We start from the raw sequence: 16,381 nt of genomic DNA on the forward strand, positions 1-16,381 counted from the left end.
TCAGGGTTTCATAAACACCTCCCCGCACCTTGGGACCAGGTTGTACGGGCTGCGGCTCATCCTTCCGGCTGCCAGAGAGCGAAGTGACACGGGGTCACCAATGTACACATGTATGTTGCCAAAGTTTTCAGAGAGAATCTTCCTGGCTTTCAGCAATCCCTAACAGTGTCACGACAGAAGAAAAGGAAACAAGGAGGAAATTCAGAAATCATGGACGTGCAAACTAGTTTCCTCTAAATTCCAAGAAGGTTGGGTCTGGCGTCCTTTACGTACAGTTGTAGATTCTTTTGGCTTGGGAACCCCTAGAAGCTCATATACATAAAGAGTTTCTTCCAATATCTTATCATAACTGATGCTAATTGGGACAAGGTAGGTGTCAAAAACTTCTCTTTTGAAAAATGGTTCCATCACAATATTCAGAAGACCTGTAAACACAGGGAGAAATGGTTTTTCATAAATACTGAAGAGTACAGAAAACAAGGCACATAAACGGGAAGATACTAAAAGTGTATGTTATATACTAAGCCCAGAAATAGAAACAGTTAAAATTAAAGAAACAGTTACCTTACAGAGAAAAGAATACCGTGCCAAAAATGTCAAGTTCTATTAGCAGTTTTGATGACACTGCACCTAAAGCCTTTGGGTTTGTATTTTTCCTGCAGTCTGTAAGTGACATACCAAATTTAGGGGTCAATGTCTTGGCAGAGCGGCTTCTTGTCCCTTCGAGGAAAAATTCAACAGGAGCATAACCATTCTTTAAAGAGAAAACACAAACAAACAAAACACAACACAAAACCCATTGCCTACGCTCAAAGTGAGCAATGTTTCTTCTGAGTCCGCCCCCCGAGCTCCCGCCCAGCCCTGTGAACAAACACAGCTTACAGTGACACTCACACCAGAGTCACACAGAGGAAACAGATGGCTGAGGGGATACACATTCCTTCAGAGGAAAAATACAGCTAAGCTATCCATTCAGAAGTTAAGAATTTAAATAAGATCTGATAGCAAACATCGGGGAAAAGAAAACATAGCTTGAAAGCACTCAGTAATTATGTGCATTTACCCGCAGCATGGTTTTGACATATTCAGAGAACACGGCCCAGTAGAGCTTATTGCCACCAAAGGTGCGTCGCATGAAGAAGGCACCTGACATCCGCAGCAGCCCCCCGATCATTTTCATTCCCAGGAAGTCTAAAAATAAAGGAGGGTTAACGTTTATTTGCAGATTCTGAAACTGTCTATACAGATCTAAACTCAAACTCCATTAAGAAGGATTTCGTGCATGTAAGGTACACCCGTGATAATAGCAACTATACTTTCTGAGAATAAATCCCGAAGAAGAGACACCTGATAGCAGTATGGAAAAAAGGGACCTGGGGCAGGTGCTTGCTGGGAAGTCACTTTGTTCCCCTCCATGCACCTCGGTGTTTATAACCAGAGCAGCTAGAGACAGGGCAACAGCAGGTAATGTGACAACTGAACCAACGTCACGCCCATTTCTTTAGTCAGCACCGCTGCTAAACTGACGGCAGACCAACCTGTGTCCTGCATGCTCTGAACAGCCAGGCCAAACAAGTGCTCACCTTTCCTTTTCACCCACCAGGTAAAAATAATCTACTTTCTTTTAGTGGCACAGAGTAAACAGACCAAACCCAGAATAAGAGGAGGAGTTCTTATCATTTTCCCTGATTTCCAAATAGCTCCTCACATGTCTATGCAGATGAAACCGCTTTGAAAGTGCTCAAGTCCCTGGGACTTTGGCCTCCCTGTTCACTGCATTACTGACAAAGGTATACACCTGAAGGCCAGCCTCGCTGGCTGCCTTGAAAGGTGATGAATAATTTCTTTGCCTTAGCAATCTTACTTTGGGGAATCAATCCTACAGAAATAAAAGCATCGATATAAAAATGCTGTAAAATTGTTTGTAACAACAAACCTACTAAATTATGATACAGCTAAACTGCTGAATATTACATACGAGTAGCTATCCAAAATGTGAGAGATGAAGTGGGACCCTTACCTCACTTACACTATGTACAAAAATTCAGTCAAAATGGATCTAAGACCTAAAACTATAAAACTCTTAGAAGAAAACAGGGGAAAAGTTTCATGACATTGGATTTGGCAATGTTTTCTTGGATATGATACCAAATGCACAGAAAACAAAAGAAAAAAAATGGATACATTGGACTGTGTCAGGATTAAAAACTTCCGTGCACATAGGACAAATTGGCAGAGTGAAGTCAGCCCACGGGGTGGGGGATAGGAGAACATGTTTGGAAAGCATTTATCTGCTGAGGGGTTAATATCCAGATATACAAAGAACCCCTACAACTCAGCATGAAAAAACAAACAACCCGATTTAAAAAGGGGCAAAGGACTTGCTTGCATAGATATTTCTCTTAAGAAGATATACAAAAGCCAAAAAGTACTGAATCAGTGCTCAAAACCACTAGTCATTAGGGAAATGCACATCAAAGTGGCAGCACTAAGCTGAGACACCACGTCATACCAATTAGCATGGCTAGTATATATAGGAAAGAACAAACCAGAAAATGACAAGTGCTGGCGAAGATGTAGAGACTGAAACCCTCGTGCACTGTTGGTGGGAACATAAAATGGTGCAGCTACTATGGAAAACAGTATGAAGGTTCCTCAAAAAATTAAAAATAAAATTACCATAGAACCCAGCAATTATACTTTGGGGTACAGACCGGAAGAATTAAAGACAGAGACGTGAATAGGTACTTGTACACCTGTGTTCACAGCAGCACAATGGCCAAAAAGTGGCAGCCAGCCAAGTGTCCCCTGACAGATGAATGGAGACACACATGTGGTCCATCCACACACTGCAATATGAGCCTTAAAGAGGAAGGACATGCTGACACCGGCTACCCCAGGGGTGAACCCAGAGGACCTGATGCTGAATGAAATACGCCAGTGACAGAAGGACCACTACCGTGTGATTCCACTCATATGAGGTCCCTAGAGGAGTCACAGTCACAGAGACAGAGAGACAGAGAGGAGAAGGTGGGTGCCAGGGGCTGGGGACAGAGGGAATGGGAGCTAGTGGTTACGAGGGGCAGAATTTCAGTTTTGCAAGAGGAAAAGACTTCTGTGGATGGACGGTGCTGATGCTAGTTCAACCCTGTGAATGTAATGCCACTGAACTGTACGCTTAAAGATGGTGCAGATGGTAAATTTTAGGTGCATTTTACTAGAACTTGAAAATACACAAAAAAGGTAGATCTATTTATTGACCTACAGTTACTATTATCAAATAAAAAACGCAAAAGGCACGTGACACATAAAGTAGTACCATCTCATTGTTCAAACCTAAGCCCCAAACCCGGTGGGCACAATAAAGCGCAGCACAGGGCGTAGCCCAAACCGTCACAGGCTGCAGCTGGAAGGAAGAAGGGGCAGCTTGTCGTCATCATCTGCGTCAAACCCCTTGGGATTGTTAGTCATTCCGGTGAACATTTTCACTTTTATAATTTAAAACAGTAGAGCCACAGCACGTACCCATCCCCGCTGCGATGACTGGCACAGGTAAATCGTAGTTGTAGAAAATAAAAGACAACAACAGAAAGTCGATGTAACTCCGATGACTAGGCAGCAGGACCACCGGATGCTCCTGGATGGCTCGTTGTAGCTTTGACGTAAAGAGATAGCACATTCTCAGTCATTTCAGTTTTCGCGTTATTAAAGTCACCTCTCAATGCAGAACACGGAAGATGTGTGTCTGTATAGAGGGAATACTAATGTTTTTCTGCCGCCCCTACCACACACACAAAACTTGAGTTCCAGTAAACAATCTCCATAATGCAAGAACATTAAAAACGTACATTTTTATGGCTCTTAAGAATAGTGGTGATCACTAACATACGTTAGCTGACACCATACCCAGCATTTCACACGCACTGTTAATACCACGCGTTGGCTGCCTTGCTTGTGACATGGTCATACAGCGAAAAAATGGCGGGCGGAACTGGGAATGGGGCTGAAGTCAGTCTGAATGGTAGTCGACTGTGAACTGTGGCACCAGACTGCTTGTCTGCTGAAAGAGGGAACACAACTCCTCGCGGGGACATTACGAACAAAATCTGTGAATTATCAGGACAAAGGAGAAGAATGGAGCTTCTCTATGTAAACACTGGACTCACTGCCAGGGAGAATGAGAGCCATGCAGTTGGGAGGGTGCATTTGAGCTTCCAGATTCAACCTCAGAAAGCATCCACTGGAATCAAGGTGTTATGTGTTTTCCTGAAATCTAAGTACAATGAACTGAGGCAGGATCAGCTAAGACACGGCCAGCGAACACCCCCTGGCCACAAACACTGCACCCCACAGTCTCTGACAGATCCAATCTAAAACGTCAAAGCAGGAAAAAGAAGGACTTAAAAATATATGACTGAATGTAAAAAAAAGATTCAGGGGCAAGAGGAGGAAGGCCAAAGGAGGTGAGAGCTTCCTATTTCCTAGCAAGAGAAAACATTAAAAGCATATATGAATAAAATAATCTCCACAGAGAAAGCTCCTCCTTATAGAAAAAAGAAAACTAAAATAATAGAAGTGATGGAATTACAAAAATCACCATTTGACAATCATTAGAGCAATAACTGATTTGTGCAAAAATCATCAGTGGATGTAAAAAGTACTGAAGGAAAGTATGATGAAAAGCAGGACACTCAACCATCCTCCAAGTATTTCTCCACGAGACCATTGTTAATTACAAAGGGAGGAACAGTAACTTAGTAAGGGTGAAACTCGGGGACTCAATAACGTAGTTAGACTTAGCTAGTTTGCAGTTTGATCAACCCTGATATTCAGCTGTTTTGTTTCTCCCCTCTCTCATAACTTAAAAACTCTGTTTTGTTCCCTTTCCTAAGTCTACACATACCTTGTTAATCTATTTAATCAGCAGAATCCTAACCTGCAAAGGGCAATTTCTTCTTCCTCAGGTGCCTGGACACCGGAATCCATTTGCAGCTCCCTTGCAGTTTTTACTGGTGGCGCATAAAGCCCCAGGCTGCGATGGCCGAGTCCGAGTCCGGAGATAACATTATTTTAAAACAGACCAGACCCCAGGAAGGATGTCCCTGCCTCACCGAGTCCCCCTTCCCTTTGTTCTTCTTCTTCTGTACCTATAAAACATTCTGCCAGGTCTGGGAACGGGGAGATGGCCTTTGGACAGGGGTCCGCCATCCTCCCAGAATGCCGACATTCGGAGTAAACCTGCTTTTCTTCCCACCAACCTCGTCTCTCGATTTTTAAGTTTTTCAGGCAGCAAGCACCGGACCTCAGCATGGTAACAACCTCCCGTGCAGAAATCTGGCCACTACTGACCCCAGGTCTCCTGACTGGATGCACTGAGAGGGATACATGTGGTTTCTGAGGTGTACCTGCCCAAAGGACACAGCCTGCGTCTAACGATGAGAAGACATCACTCAAACCCAAACGTGGGACATAAGACATTATTTCTGCTCTCTTCAGAAATATCATGAAACACAAAGACTAAGGAATGTTCCAGAGTAAGAGTCTACGAAGACATGAACACAGGATGCAGGATTTCCTTTTGCTAGCCAAGACTTAACTGGGACAGCTGGTGAGATATGAGGAAGGTATGTCTATCAGCACTGTATCAGTCCGTTTGCGTATTTTGATAACTGCACCCCAGAAGGACTTATTGACAGGAGACACACCAGAGTATGCAGGAAAGGCTAAAGGACTGCAGGGGCGTGTAGGTGAAGCATCTACTGAAATGGTGTGCGTGACTTCTGCATGGCTACGTGAACATCTGACATCAGGTGGTCTGTAAAGCCCACCTGACCACCTAAGTCAGTCTGAAGTCTGTAGGTCTGAAGGTCAAGGAGCAAACAGCACCCATCAGACAGGCAGAGACTCTTCTGCCAGACGGATGCCTGATGACTGGGCCTGCCTACTGAGGGCAGGCTGAGAAGTCTTGGAGCTCACTAAAGAGTCAGGGGTTGAAGAAGAGACTGTTTTCAACAAGCAATACTCACTTTCTGAATACCTTCTTCATTTACACACACTTTCGAGAAAATTTGTTTAAATATTTTGCTCAGGGCGAAGGCAAAAAACCGGATGGCTCCCAGGCGCAGATTGTGGCTCATTTCATCCAGGATCTCACAGGCTTCCTCTTGGAGGGCAGCTGCGGACTGCGGGGAGTCCTTGGAGAGCTAGGGGAGAGAAAGCAGGGCCATGGTCTGCGGAAAGAAGCTCGCGCTCTTTCCCTCAAACCAGCACGACAAGTTCCAAATGGGCCACAATGGTAGAACTCGAAAGTGGCATGTCTTCTCCTTAATTTAAAGAGACATAGTTTATTTCCCAACATCACAAAAATAGACACGTTTAAAGACTAGAAGTTCAGAGAGGCGGCTTTCTAGGACAGCATTTTAGAGGAGGAGAACATCTCACCTTCCCCTTTGGTTTGTTAATAAGCTTATCCCCCATAAGCCAGTGTCCTTTCAGGAGATTAATATGTTTGTTCAATGCTACTACAAGGGATATACAAAGGAAAAACATGAAAATACCACTCAGAATGCATCAGATAGATAGGACACTGGTGCAAATGTCCCCAAACTATCCAAGGAGAATGAGTGACATCAGCGATCTCACAATGGAACTTTCTTTGTCCATATGGCCTAGCACATCTTTGGGTAAAGAACAAAATGTTGGCATGTGCTGGGCTGCCCAGGGCCTGGACATGAACAAGTCACAGTTTCTGTTCTCAAGGGAGCCGAATTTAATCCCTTTAACTTCCACTAAACAAGCATCTAAGGAGGAGCAAACTATGTGTGACAGAGCACTTAACCAGAATGCTCTGCTTTAGGATGAGGCACAGAAGGTCAGAGGATGGCACACTGGATTCCCAACTGCCCATTATACACAGTGAGGAAGTATTTTGTTTTTCAGTATTGGAGTGCAATTAGCAGAACAGAAAATAGCCATTTTGAAGTCAGCGGTCCAGTGGCATTTAGCACATTCACAAATGTGGTCTCGCTTCACAGCTTATCTTTCTGAGGGCTCAATTCAACAGGCCCAAGACTGTGAGACCAGGATAAACTGTTTCCTCTTAACCTGTGTTCCTTTATTTCACTCAGAGGTTTTCTGAAAGATTGATGCAGCAAGAAAGGTTTGGTCTCACAGTCAAAAAGAAACCACACTGAGTATCGATGGCCTGCAGACTGAACGAACAGCAGCTTGGGGAGCAAAGATAGTGGCCAGAGAATGAAGAGTTGAAAGTCTGAGTGAGAAGGAGAAGAGGGAGGATCACAGTTGAAGCAAAACTGTTTTCCCAACTTGGACCTGCGTCTCTAGTTTTGAAAAATTATGATCAGGGGCCGACCCGGTGGCTCAGGCGGTTGGAACTCCATGCTCCTAACTCCGAAGGCTGCCGTGTTCGATTCCCACATGGGCCAGTGGGCTCTCAACCACAAGGCTGCCAGTTCAATTCCTCGAATCCCGCAAGGGATGGTGGGCTCCACCCCCTGCAACTAAGATTGAACACGGCACCTTGAGCTCACGGATGGCTCAGTTGGCTGGAGCGCATCCTCTCAACCACAAGGTTGCCAGTTCGACTCCCACAAGGGATGGTGGGCTGCGCCCCCTGGAACTAGCAACGGCAACTGGACCTGGAGCTGAGCTGCGCCCTCCACAATTAAGACTGAAAGGACAACAACTTGAAGCTGAACGGCGCACTCCACAACTAAGACTGAAAGGACAACTTGACTTGGAAAAAAGTCCTGGAAGTACACACTGTTCCCCAATAAATTCCTGTACCCTTCCCCAATAATAAAAAAAAATTATGATTAAATACACATAACATAAAGTTTGCCTTTTTAATCACTTTAAAATGTACACTTCAGTGGCCTTGGATCTATTTACAGACTAAAGGGAAGAAGTCAACTGAGAAAAACAAGCTGGAGACAGAGGAAAGGGAGAGGGCGCCTGCCAGAGGTCTGTCCTACATGAGCTCGGCGCCTCCCCCGAGCCCTCCCCTCCCGCTCCCAAGCTGCCTATTTCAGGGAATGGCAGTATCATCTCGCTTCTTTCCTTTCCTCCACTTCATTCATCCAGCTGGTCGTCAATAAGGACTATCCACTCCTCGCATTTCTCAACTCTGTTCCTTTCTCTGTTTCTACACCATTCACCAGTCCTGGAACTATGACCCCACAGAGGGATTATTGCAGAAGCAGCATTAGCAGACTTCCTGCCTGCATTTTCACCAAACATTGTTTCTAAAACGGCTCACACCACACTCCAAGTTGAGAGCGCTTGGCGGCTTTGCACTGATTCAGGGTGAGATCTAATTCCTCCATGTGATTACACAGGCCTCACTTCTTACTATTACCCCTTCTTTGCTTCTTTGGTCTGGTCGTGCTGGACGACTGTCAGTCTGTGAACACGCTTATTCTCTGGTCCTTAACATAAGCCGGCGGTCCTCAGAGTTAGTTGTTCTTTGGAACTCACTGGGTTTCTCCTGGACGCTGGCTCCTCCCCCGACTTTGGGATTTAATTGGCATGGGGTGAGATCAATGCACAGGGATTTTTTAAAAGCTCCCCAACTAATTTTAATGTGTAGTGAGGTTTGAAAACCACGAGGAAAAGTTATTAGCTCTGCCAGGAACACTGTTTTTCACCCACTTCACCTGGAAAAACCCCTCATCTGTGTTTCAGGCCTCTAAGTCCTGACACACACTCAGCTGCCCCTCTAACTAGTTAGAGCCCAGGCACGGTGGGCTCACACTCACGTGTCTTGTACGTATCCCAATTGACAGCATGGCTGTTATCATTCCCCACCAGACTATACACTTAGTGGCCGGGAACCCTGTGCAACTCGCTCTGCCAGACCCCCAGCCTCTCGTGGAGAGGTTACCACACATTGTGGCTACAACATTTGATGAACATGTGAATACAGCTAAACCTAAAAAGACACATGAAAGACAGCAAAATGAATTCAGATTCAAAAAGAGAAAGAACTTGGTGACAATGAGCAAACCTGGCTGTGGTTGAAGAGGGAACCACTTACCTGTTTAATGACATAGTGAACCTCTTCAGAACTGAGAACACTGTTTTTAATGTCACTCGGCTTGCACGGAGTAATTCCCTTATAGACAAGAGGTGTGTAACATTTCATTGCAAATTTCAAGTCACTGACATGCCTCCTCTCCTCTAAAATATCTTCAAACTCATCCCACTTTTTGAGCTCCTTCTGTGGATAAGGCAAATGAAAGAAAGTAATGCACATACTGTAACATAAGTTAGGACAGATCAGGGACTACCTGGGAAGGTTCGCTTTTTGCCAACATTTTTATTATGTGACATATGAACAAGGGCAGACTGTTCTAATGTTAGATTTTCACTCACCAAGAAAAAAAAATTTAATGATAATTAGGATCAACACATTGATATTGAATTATAATATTTTATTTTTATATTTCTGACTGCTATCGTTGTAAAGCCAGTACCCCTTTGGGAGAGGTAACAAAGAGCAAAGATGAGACGTTAAGCTGTAATCTGACCAATTGTATAAGGTTTCATCAATCACATTGATAAGTTTGCTGTTTCTTCTACTTAGCTTTAAAAATTAAATCAAAGCATCTATAAGAAATTCAAAATAACGTTAAATCAAATCAAAGTACATGGGTGCAAACAAAAGGAAAATTCACTCAAGAAAAGTGTGCTCTGAGCATATGGGTAGCTCAGTTGGTTACAGTGTGAGCTCTGGGTAGCAGAGTTGCAGGTTCAATTCCCACATGGGCCAGGGAGTTGTGCCCTCCGCAACTAGAATGAAGACAACGAGCTGTGGCTGAGCTGCCGTTGAGCTCCTGGGCAGCCGAATGGCTCAGTTGGTTGGAGCGCATACTCTCAACTACAAGGTTGCCGGTTCGACTCCCGCAAGGGATGGTGGGCTGCGCCCCCTGCAACTAAGATTGAACAACGGCAACTGGACTCGGAGCTGAGCTGTGCCCTCCACAACTAAGATTGAAAGGACAACAACTTGACTTGGAGCTGATGGGTCCTGGAGAAACACACTGTTCCCCAATAAAGTCGTTTTCTCCTTCCCCAATAAAATATTTAAAAAAAAGCGTGCTCCCACATAAGCTACAATCAAGCGGTCTGTTTATTGTGCCTACTCTCTGCTCTCCACCAGCTGCAACCCAACTTGTCCCACATTTGTTCATCAGGCAATGCTAACTCTGAAGTTTGTTTTCTGATTATAAAAGTCAGAGTAGTAATAATAATAATTACAGCCAACGTGCACAGTTGTTTACTAAGTATCAGGCACTATCTAAGAACTTTATATACATTAAGGAACAATCCTGTTTTTAATGCTTATATACCGGGGATGCCCAAAACATGTATGCACATGACTTGTACTTATCTTTTATTATTGGTATATATTAAGTATTACAATTTTAATAGTTTTTTCCTTTATTAAAATGTGATACATTTTTTTTGGCACCCTGTGTATATAAAAGGAACAATCCTTGGAGCAAACCTCTGACAAGTATGAAGTAGTTTTTGTCATGGCCCGTTTTACAATGGGGAAACCAAGGCACAGAGAAGTGAAATAACTCACCCAGGTGAGGTCCCACAACTCACAAGGGCAGAGACACGATTCAAACTCCATCCAGCCTTATGGCTTCACAGACCTCGCTCCAACCCTCTACTCTACACCACCCATCACGTTTAATTATGGAAAATTTGGAAACATGGAAACATAAGCAAATAAAAACTGTCCACAATTTTATACCCCAGGAATAACTACGCTTAACATTTATTAGTTTTCTTGTTTTCTTTCATTCATAGCTATAGAAATACTTATTTTTAAAATTTAAAACATGGACCACACCATAGTTTATCTTGGCTTTTCAGTTATATTATTAGTATTTCCCTATATTAAATATTGTTTTAAAACATTGCAGTGGCTGCATAATCACCTTATGCTCCCTAATTTTTTCTAATTACCAAAGTGACATGTTCATTGTAAAAATGTGGAGAACAGAGTAAGACACAAAGAAGCAAATTACCATCACGTGTCCTCCTGTGACCCAGGGACCGCTTCGGTGCGTTTTCTATGCATGTGGACGTGTTCTCTCCCCACCACACACACATTTTGATTTGCCACCTGGGTTTTTCACTGACTGTCATAAACACTCCTCCATGTCATGTAAGTTTCCTCCACAACATTATTGTAACGTCAGACATTTGGATTATTGTTCATTCATTGCTATAATAACATTATTGCTCTTGAATGTAGTCATTAAACCCTAGCCTCTTTTAGTTTTTATCCTCCCAGACCTCTCCAGGGCGTGATACCGTCCTTTTCCTACCTCCAACCATCCTGAAATTTTCCTACTTTGGGTTTTTGTGCATGACTCTCTTGTCGCAGCAAGAAATCCATCTCGTTTCTCTAATCCAGTGATTCTCAACCCGCAGGAAATTTTCCTCCCCAGACTGCAAATATGTCTTCTTTCCTCCCACTTCCTTTAATGCGTCGGCATCTCCAACCCCTTTCTTCACTCCACACCTGGGGTGAGTGTTCTCACCTACTATAATTAACTACCGTTCTTTTGTCAGGTATAACGTGCTTTCCTGTATAATGCACACCCATGTTTTTGGCCCAAACTTTCTGGGGGAAAAAATCTTTCGTTTTAATTTTTTAATTCAAATTTTGTATTTGTTTCCATTTAGTTACTTGTTTTTTGTATTATAAAGGAATTTTAGCATTTATTTTTTAACAGATTACGGTACAAGAAAGTTTATGTAACAAATAATTACAAAACACAAGAACAGATACAAGGTACAAGAAATGTCATGTACCGGTAACAGATTTACGGTATTTACATCACAGAAGGCCAAGAACTCTTCGAAAGTTCAGCAAAACCACTTATCGTATTCCAGAGTGTTGTTTTGCATACGGATATCACTATTGATTTCTAGAGTTACCCTTTTAACTCACATGCATAAATAAAATAATTAAAAACGTTTACAAAGATATGGAATTAGTACTACCCCTGTATAATATAATGCACATCCTTATTTTTCCCTCACAAATTCAGGCCAAAAAGTGTGCATTGTACATGCACGTACTTAGTCCCCAACACTTCACACTTGGCCTTTCTAAAATGGAACTCATTCCTCTTTTGCACAATCCTGCAACACGATTATCTCCTTGACATCCTAACCAACAACCGCCAGGCCACGTAATTCCTCTGCATCGGTCTAGCCGTCCCCCCTTTACCTTTACAAACGCAGTGCACGCCTCCTGCGACGGGCATGGCCACTCCTGGATCACGCGTCTAGCCTGTGCTCTTTACCACGGCAGCTCCGCACTCGTCTCCTTGACTGTTTCGCCCCCTTGGAATCAATCCTCCATGCTGCCAGGTACTCTTCTGAACACACAATTCTGACCAAATTGTTCCTGTGTAAAATACTTAAATGACCCCACCCCCATCTCCTTCAGAATAAGAGCTAACCACTTGTGGTGTCATCCGAGAACCTCTGTGGCCTGGCCTTTCCTTTGCTCTCCAGACTCATGCCCCCCATGCTCAGGTCCTCTCAGCAGCGAGTGACTGACACAGTTCATCATCCCCACCCTCAGGGCCTTTGCACATGGCCCCCCTGCCTGGAAGGCCCTTCTGTTCCTCTGCTGGCCTTGAATAGGCACCACCCTTCCTGAGTTGCCCGAGGGAATTCCTCTGTCTTCCTCACTAGGACATCTTTACTCACGCACTACACGGAGCACATACTACTACCCAACGTATCTACTCTGCTACACATCCCTCGAGGACAGGACAGTGCGTGTCCTCTTTGCATTTCCCACGTCGAGCCATGTTTGGAATATGTATAACTGACCAATAATTGAGTGACTAAATGTTGAGGTAATAGAAAAAAACTACAGAATGTTAAACTGAGAATAGGAGTAGGCGTAATGAGTATAAACAGAAACAAAGAGCACTTACGACTGTTTATAAAAGAGCAGCATGTAGAACATGTGCAATATGCAAACATGAACATCTTAATGCCCACATATGCAGAGTATAGAGAATATATGAGAGAAAAACCTACCTGTTGGGGTTTGGGTGTAAAACTGCTGTCGTCACATGTCACATACTCTGGCTTATAGGTCTGGAGAACCTTCTCAAATTTCACATTTCTCATTAATAAAGTAATATACAGTTATGTAGGCTCTGACTTGGTAGAATGCAACTACCATTATAAATTACCATGTTTCCCCGAAAATAAGACCTAGCTGGACCATCAGCTCTAATGCATCTTTTGGAGCAAAAAATAATATTAAACCCGGTATTATATTATATTATATTATATTATGCCCGGTCTTGTAGTAAATTAAGTCCAGGTCTAATATTAATTTTTGCTCCAAAAGACGCATTAGAGCTGATGGTCCAGCTAGGTCTTATTTTCGGGGAAACACGGTGTATAATTTTAGGGATAAAAGGGATCTTAGAGACTTCCCATTTAGTGATTCTGGGGGTGGGAAAAGAATCAGAATCAGCTGGGGAAATCTATCCATCCACCTATCCATCATGTATTATCTATCTACCTATCCATCTCCACCCACCCACCCACCCACCTAGCTACCTATTTCTATGTAGAGAGAGAAAGACAGGAGAGGGAGGGAAGGAGAGACTCCTGAGGACGAGGACCTGGAAGGGAGAGCAGATGGCACGTCTACTTTGAAAAGCTTGCCAAATACGACCATCTACCATCTTTCCATGCATCTCTGTTCCCTGTAGGATCAAGTCCACACTTCTCAGCATCTGACGCCAGCCCTTCCCTCACCATCCGTTCGTTCCGACCACACAAAGACCTGGACTTCCCCAAACCAGCTATGCTATCTCCTGGCTCCGCACATCTTTGTTCAAGTTGCTACCTCTCAGAGTAACACTCATTGTCAAGTGTTTGAGCACCGGTTACATGCTTGGCCTTGTGCTAAGCGCTGGGGATACAGTGGTGACGCAGACAGACTCTGTCCCTCATTCATGGTGGCACCTGTTATGAGACAGGGCCCTTACAAATGGCCCTGCCTGCTGTCCCTCTGGAAAGCACTCGGCCATCACCCACCATGGCCCCGTTCACCTCCACTTGTACCATTTCCCAGTTCTCCCCTAAACCTGGACTCAACCAGTCACCTTCCTCTTTGAGTTTTTACCGAACCTTCAATACTTTCATGATGGCACCTAAAATACTTCTTTAAGCTTGTACTTGGTGTCTCCCCTACAAGATTGTGACCTTGTCTGGGGAGAAAATGTCTTACACATTTTGTATTCCTAGTTCTCAGCAAGAACTCAATCACTGCACAATGAAAGAAAAATTCCTGAGCGAAGCCACTTCTTCAGCCCTGTTGATGACGACTCTCCAATACTCACAGGCTAACGCTCACACGTTTCCCAATCGGGCCCTCGCCCCATGTCTACTCCAGCAGCTTTTAACTCAGGTTGCACATTAAAAGGACCTGCGCCACTTAAAAAACACTGATGTTCAGGCTCCCTAGAGATTCTTGATTAATTTGGCCTGTGAGGGGTACCTGGGCATCAGAATTATTTTTGAAAGTATTCCAAGTGGTTCCTACATGCAGCCAGGGTTCATTATTAATCGTCCTTCCCTACATCGTGCTGGAGATGCAGTTACCATCATAAAATAAATATATTTACATGGCTTCGCACCCAGGGGCACAATACAATGGAGCACACGTGAGAAGATTTAGGTAACGTCTTCCCCACCCTTTGCTTTCTCTCCTGATCTGCACAGCAGGCCTCTCCTTGGCCCTCCCGTTCCAGTGCCCCCGAGGTTCCACTCATTCAGCAGATAGTGGCTGAGAGTCCACAACGTGCCAGGCTCTGTACACGGGCTGAGAACACAGCAGGAGCAGGCAGACAAGAAACATGCCCCACGGGAGCTCAGATGCCCCAAAGAAAGACAGACAAGTACACAGGGAGGTTCCCCTGGGGTGCCACCACCAGTGGTGGCGTGCTGGCAAGCGTGTACCTTGGCAGAGCCCGATTCACAGCACTTGCCGCTTCCTGTGGGACACGCAGTCCCTCCAGGGCAGACGTCAAGCACAAGTACAACCTCACTGAACATGGAGTTGGGGACAGAGGACACCATCGTGGAGGATTTCTACCTTCCAGTATGATAAACAGACATAAATAACCTCAAAAGCATAGACAATAGTGGAATTTAGTAAAATACTTAGGAAGTGCTGAGTTTTGATTTTAACAGAATTTTATTTAATTGTAAATTTATAACTTAATCTTTAATTTTTAATCATGGCTGTGTTTTAACAAGGGCTCTCAAATTTCATGAAAATTTAACAATCAGCTTTGAGAGCCAGTACCAGACACTGCAGCACAACACTGGAAAGAGACTGTAAGAAAAATAAAACAGCAACTGACAAGAGTGAGTGAGTGGAGCGCTGCTTCAGATCCAGCGGCTGGGTAAGGCCTCCCTGAGGAGGTATTTGTGTGGGGACCTCAATAAGAAAAGCCGGCAAAGCTGGGGTAACGCAGTGTGCCACACAGAGGGGACCACAAGCAGGTAAGGCAAGAGTGTGCTCGCTGTCGGAGAAACACAGGCCAGTGTGGCTGAGGCCCAGGGAGCAAGACCACAAAATCAGAGGCAGCAGTCGCCCGATTATGTATTCTTGTAGCACACTGTAAGGAGTCCAGACTTTTCATTTGGACTCTAACAGGAAGCCACAGTTTGGGTTACGGATATGCTGGTGATGACCCATCCCGTCTCCTTTTTATCCTGTGGTCTTCCGAAAGATGTCAAGCAGACCTATGGCTTCAGAGACACGTTCCTTGCTAGGGTTGCTAAATCTGTATATTTAGACCAGACCTTCCTCCTTTGCTCTGTCAGCATATTTCTAACTGTGTGGATGTTTCCCGAGCCCCTTGTGATGTATATGGTCCATCAATGCTAATCCACAAATTAAAAATCATGAATTCTGCCTCTCACATCTCCAACTGAACACATCCCAAATTGAAATTATTATTTTATCACCCTGACGAAACCTGCTTGTCTCCCACTGTTTGTCAGCAAAAGGCATCAGAACCCACCCAGCTGCTAAATCAGACGCCAGGGGTCAACTTCAGATTCCTTTTCCTTAGCCACCACATTCAACTGTCCCAAATATCACAGAGACTCCCAGAGCTCCCTCCTCCCCAGACACTGCCACTGCCTGACCTCAGGCTCTCCTCCCTTCTCTGGATGACTGCCACTGCGTCCTAACTGAGCTCCATGATCACGGCATCAGCTTCCTTCCCCAACTGCATTCTCTTTCTACAGTCTCTACCTAAGTGAAGTAAGAGAGGTCACACACACA

The 16,381-nt window shown here is 44.3% G+C and overlaps 1 protein-coding gene across 8 annotated transcripts in view; it reads right to left on the reverse strand.

Annotated features, from left to right (window-relative positions):
• GNPAT (glyceronephosphate O-acyltransferase) overlaps positions 1-16,381 on the reverse strand; it is a 42,619-nt gene that overhangs the window by 24,058 nt on the left and 2,180 nt on the right. For all 8 annotated transcript variants that reach the window (XR_013992619.1, XR_013992620.1, XR_013992621.1 and 5 more), the window contains exons 2-8: positions 9,056-9,238; positions 6,027-6,203; positions 3,526-3,655; positions 1,064-1,191; positions 679-754; positions 274-425; positions 29-159 (exon numbers count right to left, since the gene is read on the reverse strand). Coding sequence is in view for 3 of the 8 variants with exons in the window: in XM_081038883.1 (XP_080895009.1) it covers positions 29-159; positions 274-425; positions 679-754; positions 1,064-1,191; positions 3,526-3,655; positions 6,027-6,203; positions 9,056-9,238 (977 nt within the window). In the remaining 5 variants the exon portion in view is untranslated. The remainder of the gene's footprint in view (positions 1-28; positions 160-273; positions 426-678; positions 755-1,063; positions 1,192-3,525; positions 3,656-6,026; positions 6,204-9,055; positions 9,239-16,381) is intronic.

Source organism: Rhinolophus hipposideros (assembly GCF_964194185.1).
Source record: "Rhinolophus hipposideros genome assembly, chromosome: 26".
Taxonomy (NCBI): domain Eukaryota; kingdom Metazoa; phylum Chordata; class Mammalia; order Chiroptera; family Rhinolophidae; genus Rhinolophus; species Rhinolophus hipposideros.